Source organism: Gymnoscopelus microlampas (assembly GCF_963454915.1).
Source record: "Gymnoscopelus microlampas genome assembly, chromosome: 14".
Classification (NCBI taxonomy): domain Eukaryota; kingdom Metazoa; phylum Chordata; class Actinopteri; order Myctophiformes; family Myctophidae; genus Gymnoscopelus; species Gymnoscopelus microlampas.
The window spans coordinates 4,666,408-4,692,708 of NC_139951.1; the positions used below are offsets into that span (position 1 = coordinate 4,666,408).

The 26,301-nt window shown below is 41.6% G+C and overlaps 1 protein-coding gene across 1 annotated transcript; it reads right to left on the reverse strand.

Moving 5' to 3' along the window:
• Positions 1-6,000: 6,000 nt before the first annotated feature.
• On the reverse strand, positions 6,001-6,570 carry LOC311059526 (tetratricopeptide repeat protein 1-like; the record flags this gene model as incomplete). Its single annotated transcript, XM_084077538.1, has 1 exon — positions 6,001-6,570. The coding sequence occupies one exon, from the start codon at positions 6,568-6,570 to the stop codon at positions 6,001-6,003; it is 570 nt and encodes a 189-aa protein (XP_083933664.1).
• Positions 6,571-26,301: the final 19,731 nt, after the last annotated feature.

The window sequence follows — 26,301 nt, forward strand, 5'->3', positions numbered from 1 at the left end:
CCGCAGCACAGAAAGCACAAGCTACTGATATGGCTTTCCACATGTCCAGGACATCCCTGAAACCAATGCCTTCCTGGACATTGTTCAATGAAAAGGCAAGCACAGTCAATCCAGAGAAAACTACAGTAGGGTACCTGCCTATTATCCAGGCTCCTGCATCGGAACTCGATACACTGAACACAGTCGTCAAGCGAGTGCTCCATGTCGCCAAATCAATGGAACAACAACATGTCATTCTCACAGTGGACGAGGCACTTTATCCGAAGTTATTGGAACTGAAGTGGTCAGTAGAAGAATACAAGGATGTGCTTATCCCTTGCCTCGGAGGCCTTCACATTGCCATGAACTTCTTGGGTGTGATTGGACAACACATGGCTGATTCTGGCCTGAGTGAGCTATGGGTCAAGTGTGATCTTCTGGGAGCAAATGCTGCTCAGCATGTCATGGCAGGAAAGGGGTATGCACGTGCCATGAGGACCCACAAACTTACCCTGCAGGCTCTTTGGCAGCTACTACTCCCACGGCTTTATGCATATCTGGACGGAGTTGATGTCACCCTGAGAGCTGAGCTCACAGATCTCTGCCAATCAACAGATGCTGATGACATCGCACAGATGGTCGACTTACTTTCTACAGACAGATTCCAGCAGCCCATGAAGGAGTTTGCTGCATCGTTTGTAGTTGATGACCCGAACACTGCATTCTGGTGGGACTACATGACCATGGTCTACTTTACACGAGCACAACGTGATGGATTGTGGGATCTCCACCTGTATGCTTTCAAACGTATGCTGCCCTTCCTCTTCAGATACGATCATATCAACTACGCCCGATGGGGTACTGTGTACCTGGCTGAGATGTCTGCTCTCCCACCAGGAATCCTCCTCGAATTTCAGAAAGGCAACTTTGTTGTAAAACGCAGTGATCGAAGCTTCAATCAAGTTTCAGCGGATCAAAGTACAGAGTGGCTCAATGCTACAGGAAAAAAGAGTGGAGGCTTGGTAGGAATCACTAGAATAGAAACATCCCTCAGGAGATGGACACTGTCATATAATCTGAGAACAGTCATAGCTTCTCAGACAACAACAATGCTGAGACTGACAACAGACGAAGAAGACGATGTGTACACACACACCGAGTGCACGAAGAGTAGATTGGAGAGAGACGACGCTGATGAAAGCAGCCTCTGTGTGTCATTGAAAGAGCACGGAGTGTTTCAAGATGGTGGTGACACACTGAGAAACATAATCAACAAGGACATAGTCACTCCGGAGATTCAAGAATCCCTACTTGGCGCAGAACACCTTGGACAGGCACAACTGAACATGTTTGTGGACAAACGTTTGTGTGAACCTCCTGATAGTGACCAGCACCTGAACCTGAAATCACCCATTCGAAAGAACAAAGCCAAGACATTTGCCTCTTTGTATGAAGTTGTGCAACTTTCAAAGAACAAGCAAAACACCATCAAAGTGGACAGGCAGATTCTACAAAGGCTAATCACAGCTTACAGAGCAGGTCGTAAAGTAGACCTTGACAATATCCTCCAGCATGAGCTCATGCCCATCCCGCCATCTCTGGCCACAACTAACGGGAGTCTACATTCCACCAACAAGTCTGTGTTGGCAAATATACTGACGAAACAAGTCAAAACCCCTGCAGATCTTACCCTTCAGGGACCCAGCTGCCTGGTCATTGATGGCCAAGCTCTGGTAATGGCACTCGGAAAGCCACCTGACACTACAACATTTGGTGACTATGCCAACAAGTTCACTGACACCGTGTTGAAGATGGGAGCCAAATACCAGAGGGTAGATGTTGTCTTTGACAGATACCATGACCAATCCATCAAAACAGGCACAAGGGTGAAACGTAAACAGCGCCACAGACCAGTACGCCGTGAAATCAAGAACAAGTCTGTTCCGCTTCCTGCCGATTGGTCAAGCTTCATGGCCCTTGAAGACAACAAATCAGATCTCGCTCAACTACTCTCAAACCACCTGATAGAACACTGCCCGGATGATGAACCTGTAATAGTAGTATCAGGGGGGTTTGCTGAAGCCACAACTGTCAAGTCAACAGATCCAGATCTCGAAGTCTCCTCTCTGAGTGCTGACCATGAGGAAGCTGATACACGACTGATTTTACACTGCATCCAGGCCCCAATGGAAACAATCGTTGTGTCAGCGCGTGACACAGATGTGCTGCTTCTACTCTTGGCTCACTATGACAGAATCAGATGTACACATCTCTACATGAAAGCTGGGACATCGAAGGATCCAAAATATATGCCAGTACATGACATTCGAAAGCTACTATCTGATGATCAACTGGACACAATCCTTGCCTTCCATGCCCTCACCGGATGTGACAGTGTGTCCCAGTTCAGTGGTCACGGAAAGAAAAAAGCCTGGCAGGTGTTCGAGCACCATCACACTGATCTTGCTGGCCTTGGGAAGGGCCCTTTCACAGAAGATCTTGTGACATCAACAGAGAGATTCGTCTGCAAGATCTATGGTGTGCCTGAGGTGGATACGTGCAACAAAGCAAGAGTCAAGTTATTCTGCAAAGGCCGTCCACAAGAGACTCTGCCACCAACCTCGGATGCAGTGAAGTTCCACATCATGCGCTCGCACTATCAAGCAAGCATCTGGAACCAAGCTCACCTGCCTCACCCTAATCTTCCAGCTGTTGATGAAATGGGGTGGATACACAAGGAAGGGCAGCTAGTCCCACAGCTACTCTCTCTGCCACCCATGCCTAAAGCCTGCAGGGAGTTCACTTCATGTGGGTGTACCAAGGAGTGCCTCAGCCAACGCTGCAGCTGCAGGTATGTATGAAGGATTTGCTGATAGTGATCAATGTTATTAGATTGTAAAATGATGTGGTAGAGCATATTCACCTGCAAGACTGTATATTCTAGACTGTTGTTAACAAAATTGTGAACATATGCCTACAGTATAACAGAGAGAAAAAAAGGTATGAAGGAACAGAATAAATCACTGTAAGGACAATTGTATCATGTGTTCGAATATACTTGTACGAGAGCTGGCTATAATCTTTCAATTCTCTTCTACTCTATTCAGGAAGAGTCAAATGGCATGAATTGAAGCATGCAACTGTAAGAAGGTCAACACCTGCCGGAACACTGAGGAAGAGTGCGAATAAGATGTCACTGTAAGGATTACTGTAACAAGTATTCAAACGTACATTGACTTATATTGATATGGTAAAATAATATTTTTAATTTTATTATAATATTTATAATCTATTCTATTCTATTCAGGAAAAATGGATGAATCATGCAACTGCAAGACACCTGCGACACCTACCTGAATACAATTGATGACTGACAATACATTTGATGAATAAACCCATGGCCTGGGATCATTCTGCTTTTCTTTCTTATTTGGTTGATGAGTTATGCATCAATAACGACCACCGTTTCTGCTATAAATATGAGTTTCAAGCAACATTTTCACAACTGATCTAAAATCAGGATATGATTTTAAATTCCTCATTCCTCAAACATATAAAAACACATTTCATTCATGTTTCTACCTTGTTTAGTCAAAAAGATATGCACTTAAATAGACCATTTATCTTTTGAAAATTCTCCTAAAACAGCATGCTTACACTAAAATGCTTATATATCCAGACTTATAAGGGCTACTGGCATAAACTTGGTACCTGAAGAAAGCTAAGACTTGGGGGATTCCAATGTTGGTGTCCAACACTGTACAGTTATTACCAAATTGCTGTAGTATTCCTGCAAACACTGAAGAAATGTCATTTTTGTATCCTCGCCTATACAAAGATTACAGTTAGACAGTCAAAAACACCCTGTTACTCTCATGGTTGCACCCCAGCTATATTCCTACTTTCTTCCCCCATAAGTGCAGATGTTCTGTGAAAAGTTTCATGTCAGTAGAATAAAGAATGTGGGTTTCGCACCTGTTTTTTTGGAAAGAGGTCCTGGCGCTGGCGGCCATGTTGAATTTCTCAATTTTGAGGCCTTAATTGACATTTTTGCGCTGGGTATACAGCAGATTTGGATTCAGCACCCCTTAATACCCCTAGAAATGTTGTATACCAAAAATAAACACGAAATGCCTTCAGCATTTTATACAAGCACATTTTCTGAAATTCTGCCTAGTCTAATAGAACAAGTCCCCCTACCAAGGAGAGGTGGTGACCATGATCATCTACTTAAACAGAGGGAAGCATACTGGATATTCACACTTCAAACACTTCACCCGAAAGGGCTTAATGATGAATTCTTATTGAATGTAATGTTGTAACTTCTTTGCCTGTTTCTGTGTAGTTGTTTTCTTATTGTTTTCTTATTGTTATTATTTTCCACTCTTATTTTGAGTAGGACCTCATGATATGATCACTATTGTTGATTTCCCTGTTTTTATTTTGGTATGACTTTTTTCCTGTGTATTATTGTCATGAGTTATTTTCAATAATACATGTATAGGATTTTCTAAGGCACTGTGTACTTTAACAAAAGTCACATGACTACTTTAAGACGCAGGTGTCTGAATGAATGATCACATTGACCTCTTTTGATTGGCTGTCATAGCCTCAGAAAGTATAAAATGTTTGTCAACCTGTCTATACCCCAGCTTGAGAAAGGTCCGAAGGGACCGAAACGTTGCTCTTTTTATTAAACTCTGAACAAAGTGAGCAGTTGTGTGCGGGTCTAATCTTTTTATGAAGATTTTTTTGAAGCCTACAACAACAACAAAAAAACGTTTTAAAAAATGTATATATATATATTTTTTTATTAATAATTTCCGGCTATTCGGTTTTCAGCCAAGTGTTTCCTGTATTCGGTATCCGGTTTCGGCCAAGAATTTTCCATTTGGTGCATCTCTATTGAATAAACATTTGACCTCTTATTGTTTTACCATTATGGAACTAAATATGGAACCGTTAGGAACCGGATCCGATAAGCAGAACCGGAACCGGACTTGTAAAAATCCTAACGATACCATCCCTATTCTTCACGCATTGTTTCTCACTGTGAAAAGAATCCTTGAAGTTGCCTGTTGATGATTAAAGAGGATGATTTGCAACTAAAACCCATCATCACATCTCGTGAAAATGAAAGCTCACAATACAAACATTATTTTGGGATTGCCCTATAATAAATATGTGGCATCTATTTGAAGCATCGCTGATAGTCATAAATAACTCAAATAGCCTATGTCTTGTTGAAAAACAAAACTGCCATTTGTGAATCAATGGATCAATATAGAAAGAGAATGTGATGTCACACACCTTAATACCTAGTACTATGTTGTGCTGGTAAGAGCAATGGTCACTGAAGTATGGCCATTTAAAGTGTTAAACACTGCTATAACACTGCCAAGCATTGATGCACTTGCAGCACCCAGGTCCATTGTCATACCTGTGCAACCTTTGTTCAGGAGGTGGGCTGGGCTTCAGCAATAACAGCCCGTCCCGTAATACCACCTACCAATTTTTAAACCTTTAGCATACTGGAAATTGTAGTTATGGGTGTTTAAACCCCAGCTAATAGGAACACAGAGGGGGTGGGGCTTAAACAATTTCAGCCTGTCCGCATTGGCCGTCTAAGTGTACTTAGGAAGTTTTGTAAGTGTTCGATGCTGGGAACCGGAGTTATTGCTGTTAAAAGCCCTAGATACATACCCGACCTAATCATTAATTAAAATAATGAATAGGATCATATTTTACTAAACGCATATCATGGCAGGGTTATGTAACTCCAATGAAGGATAAGGACTCTCAACCGAATCAAGTGACGCGACTCACAAGTCTGTGTGACAAACCGTTCAAAAGTTATGGCAAAAAATAGGAACTACCAAATGGGAGGCATACGTAAGTCCGACATCCCATTTCTCCGACTATGTGGCATCCGCGTGCGGTTAGGGTTAGGGTTCGGGTTAGGTATAGGGTTAGTATAGTAAACGTCGGAGGCATGCGCTGTCGGAGGAATGGTCTGTCGGACTAACGTATTGCACCCCTACCAAATGGCCGTAGGAACATGTTGCCCAGGTCCTTCAGCTTACCCATCTTCTTGTCCCTGTCGTGGATCTGCCGCGGCAGCCTCATGCAGGCCTCCCTGGCTGCAGTCTGTCCCGGCTCTTTCTCCAGGACCATTTTGTAGTCTCCCAGAGCCTCGTCCAGCTTGTCCATCTTCTCGTAGAGCTCGGCCCTCCTCAGGATAGCCTGCACGTAGTCCGGGTTCAGCTCTACGGCTCTGGAGCAGTCGGCGATGGCCTGGTCCTTCAGATCCAGGTGGAAGCGCGCGGCGGCCCGGTTGAAGAACAGAACCGCCCTGCCGCTGCTGAAGCACACCGGCCATACGCCCAACGCCTCCGTGTAGGAGCGCTCGGCCTCCCGGTGCGCCGCAGCCAAGAACCAACCGTTGCCTTCCTTATTCAGAGCCAAGCTCTCCAGTTGGCGACTCTCTCTCTCCTCTTTGGTCAGGTTCTTCTCCGCTTCCCTCAGGTAGTCGTCGTCAAACTCCGGAGGAGTCTTGTTCTTTTCTACCTTCGGTGGAGCGTCAGAATCCATACTCCCTCCAACTTCTCCTGTGTACCAAAAGTAGAAGTACTCATTAATGTAGGCAGAATGTCCCATTTCAAGTTTTCATAATGTATAAAAATCTTCTGAAAATAGCAGATATACAGGCTCACAACGACGCGCCGTGAGCTTGTAGATCGGCTATTTTCAAATAGCCGAAATGTATAGAGAGTTTAATGGATAATGTATGTTTAGTAATAAAAATCTGAATCTAAAAAGTAATATCGCAAAAAATAAAAAACTTACTGAAAAAGTGTCATAATTGGGAATGAACTTGACAATGGACAGTGCAGTGTAAAAGTGCTGTTTACTTAAAGTTTAATCATGCAAACGAAATGTAATATCAGCAATAAACATAGATACAAATTAAATTCTAAATAAAGCTGCAAGCAGCGATGAACAGGCCCTCGCAGCTCTGTCCACGATACAAGTCTGTATGGCAATCAGCTGAAAGGTTAGGCTACATAGCTTAAGCAATTACAGCCTGTCCCTATTGTCTGTCTAAGTGTGCCCAGCAAGTTTTGTAGGTTTTCGATGATGGGAAGTGGAGTAATGGCTGTTTAAAGCCCAGCCAATAGGAACACAGAGGGGGCGGGGCTTAAGCAATTACAGCCTGTCCATATTGGCCGTCTGAGTGTACCTAGGAAGTTTCATAGGTATTAGATTCTGGGAACCGGATTTGTGGCTGTTTAAAGCCCAGCCAATAGGAATTGTAGATCGGCCATTTTCACTTCCTGTTTGGCATTGAAGTTTGATGCTTAGCCACGGTCATGCCGTTTTAAGAAAACTCAAGCTTTTGATAACTTTTCATCCTTAAGGTCTGTTGTGTACGCTGAGCGAATTTGAGGCGGCTCTGACAATCCGCCTAGGAGGAGTTTGTTAAAGTACAATCCGTGAAAATGGCGTGAAATGCACAAAAATGCCACTATAAATTAAAAATGGACGACTTCTTGTTTGGTTTCAGTCATGGCTCCAAGAGAGGTTTTTGTAAGTCGGGACATGATATAGGTGTGTACCAATTTGCATGCATGTAGGTGAAACCGCATTGTCGGGCTTGAAGCACAAACTTGTGTAGGGGGCGCTATTGAGCCATTAAGCCACGCCCCTTTTTGAGACGATGAACTAATTCCCTGCCAAGAACGTAAAAAACGTAATTTTGAAAAAACCTTTGTAACACACCCGGATACGGAAATGACGTCAATCGAAGATTTTAGTTTCCGCCTGCTTCCTGTCCCCCTCTAAAACGGCTTTGTTTTTCTTTAAAAAAAATAAATATATATTATTATTATTTTTTATAGTAACCCTACCGACTTAACCAAATTAAAGTAACACAAACCCGAAATAAAAATAAAAAAGCCCGCAAAAAAATCTCTAGCCCAGGGGCCTCAACTCCGATAAATCCGGCCCTGGATGTAGCAAGGTCTGTGGCGATCTGAAAAAGTACATAGTGTTTTTACGCTGGGCTGCAGGAGAAGGACTCCGACTCGAATGTTTGTCAAACGATTGGACTTGCGATCATAATGAATTAAAAAAATGTGTGACCTGTTGAAAGTTTAAAAAAATACTAAATTGCTGGCAAAGTGGGCAAACACAGCCAGAAATAAGTCTGGCAGTGAACGAGTTAAAATACGTAATTTTTCGCCACTGGTAATGTGTGTTGGCACAGATCCGCTGGTTTGCTTATACATCAAGGCTGATACCGGTTCAACCAGTTTTGTGCAGGTCATTAGTTGAAGACATAATAATTATGATGGTATTTATGCACATAAGGTGGGTGCAGTGGGTGCAGTGAGAGAATGAGAGAGAGAATAGATAGTTAGATACAAATTGTGTATTATCTGGCCCGACCTGAAATTTAGGGGGTTTGTTCACTGCTCAAACACGTACGGTAACAGCGTTTCTGTACATGCCATACATGCATTACGGCATGTGTGATGTGATGGAAGCTAATAAACGCTGTTTATACGTGACTGGCCTAGCTAATGTATGTAAGCACAGCTCCCTCCCCCACTTCAAAAAACAATAACAACAGCAGTTAAACTGTTTGGCAAACTCCTGCATCAACATTTGACATTTCGATTCATATTTGGCAATAAATTCATATCCTAGCAAGTTTCACAACACAACCACAACATGTGTGGTGAGAAAATCGATACGCTTACCTTTCTTGCCAGTGAAAACTGTCAGTCTGTGTTGTGTTTGCGGTGTGACCTACATCGGAGAGAGTAATCAAGATTATAGTGTAGTATTAGCATGAGGCTCCTCCCTGTAATGTGAAACTAAGGACCTCCTCATGTTTACGACCTCATGATTTGAGCAGCAGTGTCAGTTTGCAACAACAATACAAATTAATACCTTTCTAGATTATGCAGCGTTGCGTGAGGTCTCGTCTCTCATCAGGGTGGCACACCTGCAGCTCTGATTGCATCAGCCGCCGGACCTAACAGCTTTTAAAGCTGGCCTGGTGCAGAGTGAGAGGGACACAGACCCAGAAAGAGAGTAAACAGTTTGATGGACACACACACTGACAGGGGCGAAAACATTATCTCTACCCTGTCGTATAACAGAGATATGGAAGTGTAAGTATAACTAATATACAAATGGATACTGCTGTGAGTGAATGCATTTAATATAGCTGATCCGACTCTCAAAGTACATGGGAGGACGCCCCATCTGGGCTTGCTGCCAAAAACATGTTGCACAATGACGGTCTTCCTCCACAGCAATCTCAGGTAGATTCTTGCGCAGAATAGCTGTGGTTGACTTTGAAACAGTAGCCTATTATGCCCGTTAAGTTTGTTTATTTCATGTTCTTATTGCCTTATGTCTATTTGCACTTGTCATGAACAGTCTGTTTTTGAACATATAGGCTACTGTCGTGTCAGAAGAGGCCCAAAATGCGGTTACCAGGCTGGTTTGAGATATTAAAGTAGAGGAGAAGAGACATCAGGTTCCCAGGTTTCCACAGCATTCATTTATTCGTCATAGGCAGCATCATAATAGCATAGAGACAGCCAGGGAGCCGTAGCTCCCGGACAGCCTCACGTCGTGTGACAACTGTACTAGCTAACTAGTCACGTCTCTTATACAATGTCGCTCACACTCATTACAATGCAAACGGTTCATGTGTGGTGGGGGTCAATGAGAGCCCCACCTGTTGATCAACGTCTTTGAACATTAGCAAATGCTGTGGGGGAGCTAGACCTGATGGCACCAGGTCAAACAATAGAGTTGTAGATGCCATTCACACCTACAGCAGAGTGTCCCTGATTATCTATGCAAGCACTAGGCTAAGTCCCAACACACTCATGATTCTGCTTACTTAGCAAGGTTACATTTATATCAGATGTTTTACTTGCATACCGTTCATAAAATATAGCAAATAAGGGCTAATATACGACACATCCCCCCACGAAAGACTCTAACGTCTTTCGCAACAAGTATATTAAATAGAACAGTTTGCAAGAAAAACATCAAAAATAACATTCTCACTTACGACCCCCCAAGACCAATCTATGGCTGAAACTCAAGCAGAACAGAAAGACATTCAGTAAGATTCAACACAAACAACACATCAGACAAAACTACTTAGATACAGGCATCGAAATGACACAATAAAGTCATACAGTGATTTACATTCACAGGTCTCTCTGTTAACCTTAAACTCTGGAATAAAATGTTACACAGCAAACACACTTTGAATGCTGACAGTCTACAGTTGAATTATAAATTTCACCAAACGATAAAACTTCTCTTCCGACCGATGTCCCCTCACGCCAAGCACCAGTTAGTAACCAAAAGACAACATTCAAGCTTTTCACTAAGCTAACATTGTACCAATTAATTCCACATGATAACTCCAACGGAGATGCCCACATACAGATACAAAAGGAGTGTATCTTCAATGAAATAATAACTCAAACAGTAAACTCACATTAAATACCAGTGACCAGAAAGTGTCACAACAAATCCTCGCTTTACACTGTCACTCACGGCAACACAAATACGCTCTGCGGTTTAAATCACTTTTATCACTTTTAAATACAACCTCTCGTCCCGCATTGTCAGTGTTCCATCCGAAAATGCTGCTTTCGTAGTCTCCCTCTCAATATATCCACGCACCCCAGCAGAAAAAAAGCTGAGCGCAGGTCCCAGGTGGTATCTGTCTTCCTAGCCAAAAAATAGCCTCTCCACCCTCCAACTCATCCCCCCACGGAGGACTGCGACCAGCAAGTTCTCCGCAACGCCGTCCGTCACGCGCACCGACAGCCACCATGGAAAGAGTAGAGAAGAGTAGAGAAGTGTAGCCATCTAAGATGTGGTCCCGAGGCCGTCGCAGTCATCACAGCAGCCGCTGCGAGGTCACTCATCGTAGGCACAGTAGAAACCCAGGTCGCGCTGACGTCTCCACGGCTTGCATCGCGGAGGTCCTCCACGCCGCAGGAAGACCCATGGATCCAATCCTCCACACGCAGCCAGGCCCGCTCCCGCGGCGACCTCAAAATACACAGGTTCTTTTGTAAAGTGCAACCCCAAAAAGGGTGTACAACAATATCTGCTGGCTCGCCATATGTCGTGTAATTGAGGCTTAACTGCGAGTTAGCAGGCTGGTAGTTGTAAGAAAGTTGAGGAGAAGAGAGACATCGCGGACCCAGAGTTTCCATCATGATTCGGTTTATTCATTCATCAAGTACAGCATAGCAGAGAGCCAGGGGCAGAAGCCCTGGCCTGCAGCCAGGGAGCAGGAGCTCCCCGACAGCCTCACGTCGTGTGACAACTGTCCTCGTACTGAGTTACATTTTAGTTCAGCTTTTATAACACAATAGCTTCACATTAGAATGCAAACGGTTCATGTGTGGTGGGGGTCAATGAGAGCCCCACCTGTTGATCAACGTCTTTGAACATTAGCAAATGCTGTGGGGGAGCTAGACCTGATGGCACCAGGTCAAACAATAGAGTTGTAGATGCCATTCACACCTACAGCAGAGTGTCCCTGATTATCTATGCAAGCACTAGGCTAAGTCCCAACACACTCATGATTCTGCTTACTTAGCAAGGTTACATTTATATCAGATGTTTTACTTGCATACCGTTCATAAAATATAGCAAATAAGGGCTAATATACGACACTACGTTTGAATGTATGTTTTATTTTATTCAGAAACTTGTGTGTGGCACAGTTAACTTAAAGCTGCTGAGAATTGTTTTTGTAGCCTACTGATATTTGCACAGCTGTGTGACTGTGTGTGTGTGTGTGTGTGTGTAGCGGTGCCTACTGTGATTTGGTTGTTTTTGTGTAAGCCCAAAAGGCTGAGGCTTTTAACAGCCAATAGAAGGTTCTAGCCTTTACAAAAAGGTTTGAGTCTTCTTAGGCTTAATTTCATGTAGGCATAAAATTGTGTTATATTAAACTCATTAGGCCTATAGGCCTTTGTATTTTGTAGCCTGCCTTGTTCAACAAGCCAAGACCTGCTTGTTCTATTTGTTTTATAGGCTAATAAAAATAAGCCAAAGTTATGTCATGTGTTTGTGTGGTCACTGTTTGTGCTTTACGTGTTATAAACACTTTATCAAATGCAGAGGAGACAGGTATGTGAATAATATAATATTAATAATTATAATTTTTGCTGTCCTTGGCCGTGAGACGGCCTCTCTTTCTATCTCTCGCGCTCTCATTCTTTTTCTGTATGTAATGTTTTTCGATCTCAATCGAAATATTGCGAGTTTCATCCCCGCGGGTTAATGATAAAATTAGAGACCCCAAACATTTTATTTTTAGTACTTCTTCCATCACTCGACTGCATGTCGATGAGGTGACTCATGAGTGTTCTTATTGCTGAGTTCGTGTTGATAACATAACAACCAGAGCAAGGAGTCAAGTAGTAGTGGAGTACTTCTCGTGTCACAGACGCAGTCAGCGTTCATGATTACATCCTCCTCAGAAGGCAAACCGATTCCTTTCCAAAGACTATAAACTCCAACCTAGAAGGATATGTTGGATTTTGAACATTCACAGTTCATTAGCCCATTAAGACCGGGAACACATCTGTGTCATTTTAAGATTTCTTAGGCTATTCAAAAATAGCAGATTAACAAGCTATGAGCTTGTAGATCTGCTATTTTCTTTTTTAATCGTGAACAATCGTAAAAAAAATCTTTGAATATATATATTCTACAAACAGTTTTAAAAAAAAGACTTATATTACTGTATCAGTGGTGCTCCAACTTTTCCATGTCAAGGACCCCCAACATATGTATTTGGCCACGGACCCCCATCTCAAAATATATTGTTCCAGGGACCCCCAGAAGCACAGATCAGAGTTAAAAAATATATAATAAAACGAAAATAGCAGATCTACAAGCTCATAACGCGTAGATCTGCTATTTATCTAAAAATGACACACAGATGTGTTCCCGGTCTTAATGAATTAAATCTCTCAGTTAGAATAGAACCGGGGCATGTTGGGTAAGACATTTTCGACATCGCTTTGAAGCGAATGTTTCCAGATTGCAGACAGTGCTATGCACTGTAAGAGTCGTGCTGTGGCCCCACACTGTGTTCTGATAAGCCTAGCATGTGTGACTCTAACATTGATATTCATGACCAGCGGCTGCCTCAAAGTACCACTGGCACAAAAAAAATATATCGTTTTTCCTATTCATTTTTTCAAAAGAAAAATTACAGAGAAAATAACTTTTAAGAAAAATTGTGAAAATAGCAGATCTAACAGATCGACGATTTTCACTACTTTTGAAATAGGGCTCAAGACATAAATTCATGATGTATTCTTTTGTTATTTTGGGGAGCTGGGGAGAAGCCAATTGTATCTTTTGGGTCTGGATGTGAAAAAAAACAACGATTGGGAACCATTGCTGCAGCGTCGCACTGGGTTCTGATGTCCCCAGAATGTCGTCGAGGAGGAAACCTTGTGTGTCAAAAAAAAACTTTGCTCTTCAGGAAATGGAACAAAATCTCTGAAATAGTGAAAATAGCCGATCTACAAACGCATCACATTGCGACACAGTGTGAGCTTGTAGATCTGCTATTTTCACTTGTTTTTTTTCCTTGACACTATCGTACGACGAAGTAAGGCATTAAAGGAGTACTTCACCCAAAAAATACTTTAAAAAATACTTCACCCGGTCATTACATTATTGCCTTAGGAATGCGAGAAAAACTGAAAGATTTCAATGAAGTCGTTTATGACATTGAGTTATATTTGATAACGTCTGTGCTTGGAGAAAACAACTATATTCTTACTTTTTTAGTTCAGTTGATGCTTCATATCCATAATGAGTAAAATTGGATGATTTGTTTATTTCTGGAACAGTTCTTTTATATGACGCGTTCTAGATCCCCTACAACACACAACGTGTGACTCTTTAACATTGACATGCATGACCGACAGCGTTACTGGGGGGCTGGCTGGCTTCAAAGTAGCTGGCATCAAATGAAGGTATAACCCATTAAGACCGGGAACGCATCTGTGTCATTTTAAGATTTCTTTGGGCTATTCAAAAATAGCAGATATACAAGCTCATAGCGCGGCACCGAGTGCCACGCTATGAGCTTGTAGATCTGCAATATTTTTTGAAATCGTGAAAACTTTGTTTATCCCCCAAAATCACAAAGGCTAATTTGACCTTTGGGATACACAAATAAGTCGGAGTGTCCAAAAAAACGTAGTTACTGCACTTTGGCGTTGTAGGGCTGCATCAAACTTTTTCATGTCACGGACCATCCAAAATTATATGTATTTGGGTGCGGACCCCCATCTGAAAATATTTTGTTCCAGGGACCCCCAGGAGCAAAGATTTTAGTTAAAAATGTATATATATATATATATATATATATATATATATACATATATATATATATATATATTCAAAGATTTTCAAAAATGTTTCACAATTAAAAAGATAAAATAGAAGCTCATAGTGCATGAACTTGTAGATCTGCTATTTTTGAATAGCCCAAGAAATCTAAAAAGTGACACAGATGCGTTCCCGGTCTTAAAGGGTTAACCCATTCAATCCGGGAACGCGTAGGCATTTTAGATTATTATACACTTTGGCTATTCAAAAATATCAACAAGCTCATAGCGCGTGCCGCGGTACGAGCTTGTAGATCTGCTATTTTTGAGCAAACGTCTGTAAAATATTGTGTTCCAGGGACCTTCAAGAAGCAAAGATTTGAGTTACAAATGTTTGCTTTAAAAAAAAAATATATATATATATATATAAGATTTACACACATTTTCAAGATTTTGTTCAAAAAATAGCAGATCTACAAGCTCATAGCGCGGCACTCGGTGCCGCGCTATGAGCTTGTAGATCTGCTGTTTTTGAATAGCCCAAGAAATCGAAAAAAAAAGTGACACAGATGCGTTCCCGGTCTTAAAGAGATAAACACACGAGATCCTAACACGGCACTGACCAGCAAGCACCCCACAGATCAATGGGTGCTGTGTGCACCTGTTTTCCTGTTAGTGCCGCTCTGGATGGAGTGCATGCTGCTCTGTGCCGCGCATCTCAATTCCACCTCAAAGGCTTTGTTTTATTTATTTATTTTATATATTTTTTTAAACGGGTTTGGTGTCTGTGTCTGGAGTGGGTAAGAAGAGACGTCTGCCTCTTCTGGAATCTCTTTGTAGAATTTGAACGCCTTTTAATAGGCGGACTCCGATATTAGACTTCAAGGTAGTAGATGGAAATTGATTCTGCTGAGCATGGGGTCAGAGCTGACTTTAAAATGTAGAGAGTTCTTTAACCGGTGAGAATATTAAAAAGAGATGATTACGCTGAGGAAGGCTTTGTTGCCGAAAGCTTTGTTGCCCGCTTCAATAATAAAATAAGAAGTGCCTGAATGGACAGAACGTGAGTGCTGGCTGTCATTTCTTATATATATATATACTGTACCCAGTGGTGGAAAGTAACTTAAGTACATTTACTTAAGTACTGTACTTAAGTACAATATTGAGGTATTTGTACTTTACTTGAGTATTTCCAATCTCCAATACTTTCACTTCTACTCCACTACACCTCGGATCCAAATATTGTACTTTTACTCCACTACATTTATTTGAAAACTTAGTTACTAGGTACTTTTTTTGTAGACTTTTTGATGCCAATACTTTTGTACTTTTACTCAAGTACATTTTGAATTCTGGACTTTTACTTGTAACAGAGTATTTATAAATTGCATTATTGATACTTTTTACTTGAGTAAAACATTTGAGTTATTTTTCCACCACTGGCTTTGGCAGTAAAATGGAACACGGCTTGCGTCAGTAATAAATTACGATTGAACCAACAGAAGAAGAATGCTTAATGAGCATTCTATTGTGCTACAGCATGACGGATCATGAAACATTAAAATATCATACAGCTTGAAGCTCTACTCCTGCCCCCGAGAAATGCTTTAAAACTAATGCATAATTAGTTTTCTTTTTTCTTACGCTTTTTTCGAATCTTCCTTGAAAATCCAGTCAGACCCCTGGTTTCATAATGTTGGCTCACATTCCCTCATATTCCCCGGGGCAGACTCACCATAGTTGAGTGGTTAGTGAGCCTGCTCACAAGTTCACAACGCATAGCATCATGGCACGTTGTGAGCTTGTAGATCTGCTATAGTATAAACCATTATCTAAATAGTTAGTGGAGTATAAAGTACAATATTTGACTCAGAGTTGTTCCAAGTGTAAAATGTCAAAAATTGTCAAGTGTGAAGCAAAAGTACCTCCATTTTTTCTTACTTAAGTACAGTTAGAGTAAATGTACTTAGTTATTTTCCACCACTGGCTAGAAAGAGGGAAATATTGAATGTTGAACATCTTCACCATGGAAACGAGAGAGAGAGAGAGAGAAGAGAGAGAGAGAGAGAGAGAGAGAGAGAGAGAGAGAGAGAGAGGGGAGAGAGAGAGAGAGAGAGAGAGAGAGAGAGAGAGAGAGAGAGAGAGAGAGAGAGAGAGAGAGAGTGCAAGCATCAATAGCCTACTCCACAGTGAGCTGGTAGATCATGCGTTAGTGATAAAAAGCTTATTCAGAATTAAAAGGGCAAATTCTTCCTTTGGATCAAACATCCACATAATCCAATGTAATGAAACAATCCTGGATCAATGTTCTCCCCAGGTTTTAACCCTTCAAACAGCATATACCGTTGCTGTCGGGAAGAAACGTCCTATCTCCATATTTTAACTTTTTGTTTTTTTCATAAATGAACGCCCTACTTGATCATACTACAGCGTCACACAAAAGCATCAAAAGATCTTTTTTTATTTGAATCCTGAAAAGTAACAGTTTTGGACATTGGAGGTTTCCACAACCATATATTTTGAAGCCAATACTTTTGTACTTTTACCCAAGTAAAACTTGGAATACAGGAATACAGAGCGGTATTGCTACTTTTGCTTAGGGGAATACCACTCATTTTCAACATTGAACCATGTCATAATATAGACTGGCGTAGCCCTATACCAGCGCTACACCAGTCCCCCTACAGCCTGGGGAGGCCAGGGCCGAGCTCATGCTTCCTTCAATGCATGAGAGCCAACTGACCTTCTTGTCACCTTACAGGGGGGAGTTTCCCTGGTAGGACGTAGCGCGTGGACGGAACACGTTATTCCAACCATAGACATATAAAGGTAGACGCCTCCTTTGGCTCTGAGGCATTAGTATCTCGGGCGCCATTTTCGCGTAGGCAAGCTGTAGGCAAGCTTCCGCGTGTGTCACAGAAGGGGCGTTCGGTAGGCCAATCATAGGCAGGTGGGGGCGGGACAATTACATTCTGACAAGTCTTAGAAAAGACGCGCTGTGAGCGCTGTGATTGGCCAGTAGTCACTTTGAGTGTCCGTTTGCCTACGCGAAAATGGCGGCCGCGATACGAGTTGCTCCAACGAACTGCAGAGGCCAATGAGGTATCTAGGTTTCTATATCTATGATTCCATCCAGTTCCCTTCCCCTCCATCAGGCGCCCCGGCTGTCATGGGGGAGGCGGTATAGCGACCAGGATTACTACATGTTTTTGTGAGGGTATTAACTACCCTGGGAGACACGGGGAGAACATGCAAACTCCACACAGAGTAGGCCCTTTGTGTGGACTATTCCACTTTAAGTCAAATCATTTTAGTATTTTTTCCCACCCCTGGTCCATTCGGCAATTGTAATAAGGTTTTTTGTTATCGTGTTGCTTTAATCACTATGCAAATAATCTGCCTCATTTCTGCCCGTGACATTGATTAATCCTAAACAAAGCAGCTGCTTTTTTTAATGGTGTAATTTATTTGTAGATGTGCGACCTCTAGACAGTACGTCTTTAGAATGCGTGAGCCTAACGTGTCCTTGTTGACGGCTGTTCTTAACTAATTTTTTTTTTCTTCTTTTTAACCCATTAAGACCGGGAACGCGTCTGTGTCATTTTAAGATTCCTTTTTAGGCTATTCAAAAATAGCAGATATACAAGCTCGTAGCGCGGCACCGAGTGCGCTACGAGCTTGTAGATCTGCTATTTTTTTGTAAAATCGTGAAAATTGGTGCAAATCTTTGAATATATACCATTTTTTAAAGCGAACATGTGTAACTCAAGTCTTTGCTTCTGGGGGTCCCTGGAACTAAATATTTAGAGATGGGGGTCGGTGGCCAAATACATATCATTTTGCGGGTCCTTGACATGAAAAGGTTTGAGCGCCACTGATATCATAGCAACATGCGTTTTTCAGATAAATAGTTTATATTTAGAAGATATTTGCGGATGCTTCCACGGATTGAATGCGTTAAGACCTCTGTGTCTCAAGGTGATATGGTGATTAATGATATGTGAGGGGAATGCAAACAAACATCAGATCCTCTTTGCCATGTGAGACTCAATACTCTTTTTTCAGGCCAAGGATCCCCATAGCTGAGAGAGATGAAGCAGGGGACCCCCCCCCCCCCCTCCCCACTACATACTGTATACAGTTGTTATGTAAATTAGATGTCATAGATAGCTCCATGGACTTGTTTGACAGCAATAACATCAGTGTTGTGTAAATTAATGTTTTTTTTTTCTTTGTGCGTTTGTTCACACATAATCTTTTTTTTTTTTTTTTTATTTAACCTTTATTTCACCAGAGAAATCACATTGAGACTAGTGTCTCTTTTACAAGTGTGCCCTGGCCAAGAGAAGAGGCAAATAAAATGTTACACAGCTCTGCCAGTAACGACAATACAGGACATAACAAAACAAAGACAAACATGACATCCGTAATACCAAAGACCTACTACCAATAGCACCAATACAGACTATTTAAAATACTAATAACAACAATACATCATAAAACTAATAAACTAATATAAGACTAAGATCACAGCAATTGCTACTTGTCAAAGCAGGAGCAATGGTTGGAGAATGTGCCCATGGCAATCCTCTTAAAAGACACTAGAGGGATCAATGAAGCCAATTTTAATCTGGTCTGTAGATCGTTCCATGACCAAGGCCCAAAAAACGCAAGGGTTTTTTTCCCTGCCTCAGATTTAGTAGTGGGTACGACATAGCGCATCCAGGCATTCGATCTGAGGTTAAGCGAATTTTGGACAAGATTAAATTTTGAACAAATGTACGAGGGGGAATTTCCAAGAATGGCTTTATATATAAAAGTGTACCAATGTAGCAACCTGCGAGATGCTAAGGAGGACCACCCTACTAGGGAATACAGAATACAATGATGTGTCCTATAGGTGGAGCTGGTAATGAACCTCAACGCAGCATGATAAAGGGGATCAAGTCTACCCAATATTGAGGGACAGGCGAATCGATACACAATGTCGCCATAGTCGAGTTGCGACATAAACAGGCCAGTGACCAGCCTTTTCCTTGAAGCAAAAGAAAAACAGGACTTCATTCTATAAAAGAAGCTTACTGTGAATTTTAACTTCTTAATCAACGCTTCAATGTGATGATTGAAGTTTAACTTGTTATCCAACCAAATTCCCAGATATTTGTAAAGCACCACCCATTCGATGGTTACTCCTTCCAAGGTGGTGATATTTGGGGGGATAATGTCAGCTCTATTTGGAGTAAATAGCATGGCCTTGGTTTTTTGGCCGTTTAATAGCAATTTGCTATTTACCAATTCATGCTGCAATGAGACAAAATCTGAGGCCAAGTTTGAAACTGCTACATCAAAAGAAGGAGCACAAGAGTACAGAATTGTGTCATCGGCATACATATGATACTTACAATGCTTAGATTGACTACAAATATGATTGACATACAAGAGAAAAAGCAATGGACCAAGAATGGAACCTTGGGGGACTCCTTTCTCAAGGGTGATGGAATCAGAAATGGTATCACCAAATTTGACACACTGTGTGCGGCCAACTAAATAGTTTTTGAACCAACCAAGCACATTTTGGCAAAAACCAGCTTTAGAAAGGACCTTGAGCAGTACGTGAGGATCCACGGTATCGAAGGCCTTACTCAAATCAATGAATAAGGCCGCACAAAAAGATTTCTTACCCAGGGCTGCCCTGATGTCGTCGATAACATTAAGGCATGCCGTTACAGTGCTATGTTTTGCTCGAAAACCTGACTGCATGGGGTTCAAAATAGAGTATGAATCAAGAAAAACCTTTACCTGATTTGATACTTGGCCCTCTAAGATCTTTGCCAAGGTGGAAAGGTTAGAAATGGGCCTGTAATTGTTTACATCACAAGGATCGCCAGCCTTGAGAAGAGGGGAAACATTTGCTTGTTTCCACTCTTCAGGTAGACTTTGAGTGGCTAAGGAGATATTGAACATATCAGTGACAGGTTGAGCAATGATAGCCGATGATAATTTTAGGAAAAAAGGGTCAAGGCCATCTGGGCCTGCAGATTTTTTAGGGTCTAAGGTAGACAGGGCGTGTAGAACATCCGATACCAGGATGGGAGAAAAGTCAAAAACAGAAACAGAAACAACAGATGGTTTTCTGTATGCAGTGGTGTAAAGAAGTAACTAAGTGCATTTACTCAAGTACTGTACTTAAAAGTGCAATTTTGAGGTACTTTTACTTTACTGGAGTATTTCCAATTTTCATTACTTCTACTTCTACTCCACTACATCTCAGAGGCAGATATTGTGCTTTTACTCCACTACAATTATTTGAAAACTTTGGTTGCTAGTTACTTTGTAGATATAAATATTACGTTATAAAACATACATTAACCACTTTAGCCGTACTTTATACTTAGGCTATTTGAAAATAGCCGATATACAAGCACACAACGCGTCGCAATGCGTTGTGAGCTTGTAGATCGGCTATCTTCAAACATTTTAGTATTTTTACTTTTGGTACTTTAAGTACATTTTGATACCAATACTGTTTTACTTTTACTCAAGTAAATTTTGAATTCCGGACTTTTACATCTTCAGAGTACTTCTACATTGCAGTATTGGTACTTTTACTTAAGTAAAACATTGGAATACTTTTCCACCACTGTCTGTATGTTGGATTCATGTTGACGTGTATTTTCAGCATGCAACCCTCAATACTTAGTAAACTTAACTGTTGGCTCTGTACTTGGTCTGCTCTATTTTCCCCTCTACACCTCTACTGCAAGAATAGGGATTCTAGGGCTCAAAGGTTAATGTTAACAGAAAAGTGTGCCCCTGTTGTAACTGTGAGGACCCCCTAGGGGCCCCGAACCCCCTGTTGAAGACCCCTGCTCTCTAGCCTATGTACTTTACTTTTCACACAAGCCCTACAAGAAATGAACCGCTGTTTGGGAAACAGTGCTTTGAAACATTCACACAGCTTTTGTAAAAATGCAGAGAAAGTCTTCCAACCGTTTGATGTAGTCAGACTTCCTCCAACTGTCAAACCTAGTGCAGGAGGAATTAATTCTAGGGTTAAATGTGGTCAGGATTGCAATATAAACGATACCGTCCGTGGTCTTTTTCTCTCCTCCCATATTTAGATGCAATCCATCATTGTCAAAACAAATTATAAAAAAGTACAAAACAACACTTGTCTAAAAATACTAAATATAGCCTATTGCATAATTGCAGTCTCCATATATTTGCTAAATCTGAACCTGCCAACACATGAAGTTACTATTTAATATTGAACAGATTCTAATGCTCTGGCCAGTTCATCGGTTATTCATGGCTTATATATTGTTAAATGTAAATCTGTCACATGCCACTTTCTCTTTCTGTGAATGTTTGCTAGGTGTTTTTTTTTGGTCTTTGCCCTATAATAGCGCCACCAGGGGGCCGATTTTTGCAAACATTACTAAACTTTTGTCCAAACATCATGCAAATCGGTACACATTGTCTCTAGTCAAGTGATGAAGACGGTTCCGTCCAATTTGTCATATTCCATCCTGATTGGCGAATTCCGAACATTGCTGCTAACCTACCTGACCTGGCGGAGACCTGTGCTCCGAGGAGCACTTTCTCTAGTACTGTATACATTTCCCAAAAATAACATTGAAAATGTAAAATCGCACACGTTTTCTGCCTATGATTTCCAAAACTATGTCAGGCGACAGTCAGTCGGAGTAACGTCATTGGCTATTCTACGTAATGACATCATCGCTCAACAACATCACAATGTCATCATCACAGCCATGTCCTTTAAAATGAGATGTTAACTGAACAAATGTCATTCAGCAACTTTTACCAACGGATCCAGATGAATTTATGAAGCCAATAGTTCACCTGAGGATTCATATTTAACACTGCTGAACACAGAGTCTGCTGGGTAGGCCAGGGGATTCCATTTGCCATATTAGGAGATCAACAGTCGCACTTGATTGACAAACCCAACTGATCAGCTTTTGAGGATTGGCCACTGAACCAACAGAAGCGATAACTCGAACATTAGGACTCCAGTGTTGTTCAGACGAGACTTTAAAGATCCAACCTGATCTACGGTGTGAGATTATGTTCTGCTGGACGGTACATCTGAATGGAGGACCAGAAGGATCCTATGCTGCTGTTGCAGTGGAGCACAAGGTGTACTACTTTGGAGGGCTCTTTGACTACAACACTCGGTTGTCGATTGACGTGCATGTTTTCAACACAGTGTCTTTGCGCTGGAGGAAGTTACCTCCAGTGACAACTGAAAGAGGAGAAAGTCTCCTTGAGGTTCCCTCCTTTTTCCGCAACCACACAGCTGTGCTGATAGATTATATAATCTACATCTGGGGAGGGCTTCTTTTCTCCAACGTGCTGTATGCTTTTGATGTCGACACCCACAGATGGTTCAAACCCAGGGTTTCAGGGACTGTTCCAGAGGGGAGGTACAGCCACTCAGCCTGTGTCTTGAGGAAGGTCATTTATATACATGGAGGATGTATATACAGGACCAATCATTATTTGTGCACCAATGATATGTACAAGTTGGACACCACCACAATGGTCTGGTCTTTAATTAACACCAGAGGCGCTCCACCACCTGCTAGAGAATGTCACTCTGCCACCATCATTGGGACGAAGATGTTTGTCTTTTGGGGTGAAAGGAAGGGGTGGGACTACAACAAAAAAATCAGAGTGTTTGACACAGAGACCAACTGCTGGCTGTACACACATTCTGCACGGCTTCTCCCAGAAAGGCGCCGGTATCATTCAGCCTTTACCTACAATGGAGAGCTGTACATATCGGGTGGTAACAACCAAGAGACTTTCAGTGATCTGAGGAAATTCAACCCAGAGACCTTCTCCTGGAGGAAGGTTGAGCCCAAGCGAATAAGACCGGGTCCAACGTTTAGTAGACTGTCCAACAAAGGACGTATCAACCCAGCGTCTGTGTGCTGTTGCATGGTGGGAGATCTTATCATTATCTTTGGTGATGGCCTGCACATCTTAGACTTACGTCCTAGTCTTAAGACGTTATGCAAGCTGGCGGTTATTCAGTCTGATCTGGAGCAGTCAGAACTCCCACACAACATCAGGTGGGAACTGGCAGCCATGACTCCATGGCTCCATGGCTACCAACAGCAACTGAAAGAAATGTTTCCAGGAAAAAATATATAAAATACATGTTTTCACTGCCACAGATTCATAAGCCACAGATGACTTGAGTACAGTCCATAATGTTCTTCTGTATTTTGCAGTGGAACCATTAATAATAGGCTAATACTTATTATTGTCTCTGCCAGGCTGAAAGGCATGCCCAAGACTATAGGTTTTGTGCCCTGTCCGTCCGTCCGTCCGTCCTTCCTTCCATTTGTGAACAGCTAATCTCCCACACCGTAGGCCCCATTGCAGAAAAAATGTGCACACACACTCCCTGGATGCCAGAGCAGGACTTCTGGCCCAACATTTTCACATGGCCTGTTATAGCACCACCAGGAGAACACATTTGTGTCCCGCCGTATCCCAAGGACAGTCTTCTCAGTCTTCTTGGAATCATTTTCCAGCAGAGCTGAAATGAGCAAATGATAAAATAAAATAAAAAAATCACACCCTATGTGAAGAGAGTGGTGCCTTTGATGAGCCCCGTATTGATGTTGTCATCAATGTTTGTTTATTGGACATACATACATACGGACGGACACACAGACAAAGTCAGATATAGCAGTGGTTGGCACCACTCAAAAATCGTCTAAAATATTCTAAACCCATTATAGCAATCTGGTAATATCAGGCTACATATCACTTAAATGTCAGAGCGTAACTCGGCATGTAAATATGATATAAATGAGTTAATGTGAAGTGGAATCGAAAATAACATTGTAGTCCTCCGAGCGTTAGCCGAATTTGGCTAATAGTTAGCTTAATGTCGTTACTAACACACTGTTTTTACTCAAACGCGGTAATGTCCGCTCTCCATTAGTTATCGACGCAAGTCACGTTATTACTCCCGTAATTTTCATGTATTGTACATCCCAAATTTTTTTTTTTTACTATATCATCTAAACACTGTGCGTGCTTATTTATTGTTTATGTGTGACTTGTGATCACCGGGGTTACAAAGGACAGTGGGATTTGTTTGGGCTGGGAGGGGCGTGTAAAGTGATTTTGTTTGTTTTTGATTTATTTGTTTGTTTGTTTGTTTGTTTGTTTGCTTGTTTATTTATTTATTTTATTAGGGAAAGAGATACAGGGGCAGAAACCTAGTATAAACCGGAGGTGTATTATTTGTCTACCATTTGAGTTGTCAATTATTTATTTTGTGGCTTTATTATATAAAGTATTTAAGTTAAAAACCTGCCGATCCTGTTGTATTTCCTTTAGTTAATAATTTTCCCTTGAAAGTAAAAGGGCGCTACAGGTTACAGGTTGTTACAGGTTGTTACAGGTGGTATATCTTGTGGAGTTTCAGCTACTATGCATCCCAGAAATATACAGCTTGCTTTGTAATTTGAAATTTGTAAGTAAATATGGTAACTCATTTAGATGTAGGCCTACGTAGGTTTATGGTTTCCCAAGGACTATAGCCGTTTCACTCATGATGCAATTTCTCTTTCATATCAGATACATACATGTGCCAGATAATCCCCACACCAAGAGAGTAAAAAAATAAAAGACGTTGGATTGATTGATTGATGTACTTTATTTAGTAAGACATGAGAAACAGTACATGGAAGTACAATTCACAATACAAGGTTTCAGTCATTCAGTCCGACTTCACTGTATAGGCTACAATAGTTGCCTTTTCATAAATGATATATTTTTGTACTTAAGCTGTCGTGAAAGTTTATAATATTTAGAGAAATGTAAAGTTTCAAATACAAAAGTAGTAGTAGTTGTGAAGGTTAGCAAACTGGACATTTAGACTGAATGTTTCCTGTATCCTCATCTTGCGCTAATGCACACAAGTGTTTCACCAGGTTTTATTTGTGTTGTTACTCATAAGCGTGCATCCGTTGTCCGTCAACAACACAGCAGTCTGTGCCTTGACTTCTGTGCGCTCACGCTGACCCTCTACCCAGCCGCAAACCTATATTTATGCGCGACTAGCACAAACATTGTCGCATAGTTGATGACATCTGTGTCCACTGGCGAACCACTATGTGCATGCCGCCACCTATAGGATCGGGGGTATATATGCAACTGTACTCGGGCGCGTTAGAGCCTTGGCCAATGTGAATGCTGGCCCTGCTGGGAGAGGCGATCCGCACTCGGGAACGCTTCGGTTCAATCGGACCCTAGTGTGAAGCCGCCCTAAGTTACTTTGTGAGCTCCAAGCTATCAAGCCCCCCCCCCCCCCAGAATCAAGTCGTTATTATGGTCTATGGCAAGGGTGATGCAACTTTGATTATGGAGAGGGCCACTATATTTGCACACTCACTCCAGAGGGCCACATTGCATATACTGTCGGGCAGAAACCTCTTATCTCTTTATTTTAACTTTCTCCGTAAATTAATGCTGTACTTCGCCATTCTATGTCACACAAAAGTAGCACAAATAGCAGATCTACATGCTGAAAACGTGTCGCAGTGCAACGCGTTATGAGCTTGTAGATCGGCTATTTTTGCTATTTTTTAATTGGAATCCTGATAAGTAACATTTTAATTTAATTTCAAATGCATTTAGTTAATACTTATGTTAACGTTATGGAATTAAATACAAATACATTGGACATAAAGAAGACAATGGAATTTGAATACTAGTCATTAAGCTACTAATATAGACTGAAGTAACTAAAGCGGGTCATGTTTGCACCTTGCAGTTGCCCATGTATGGTCTATGGAGTCCCATTGATAAGTAAACCAACAAATCCGAATAAATTAATGGGACTAGCTGTCTTAGAATC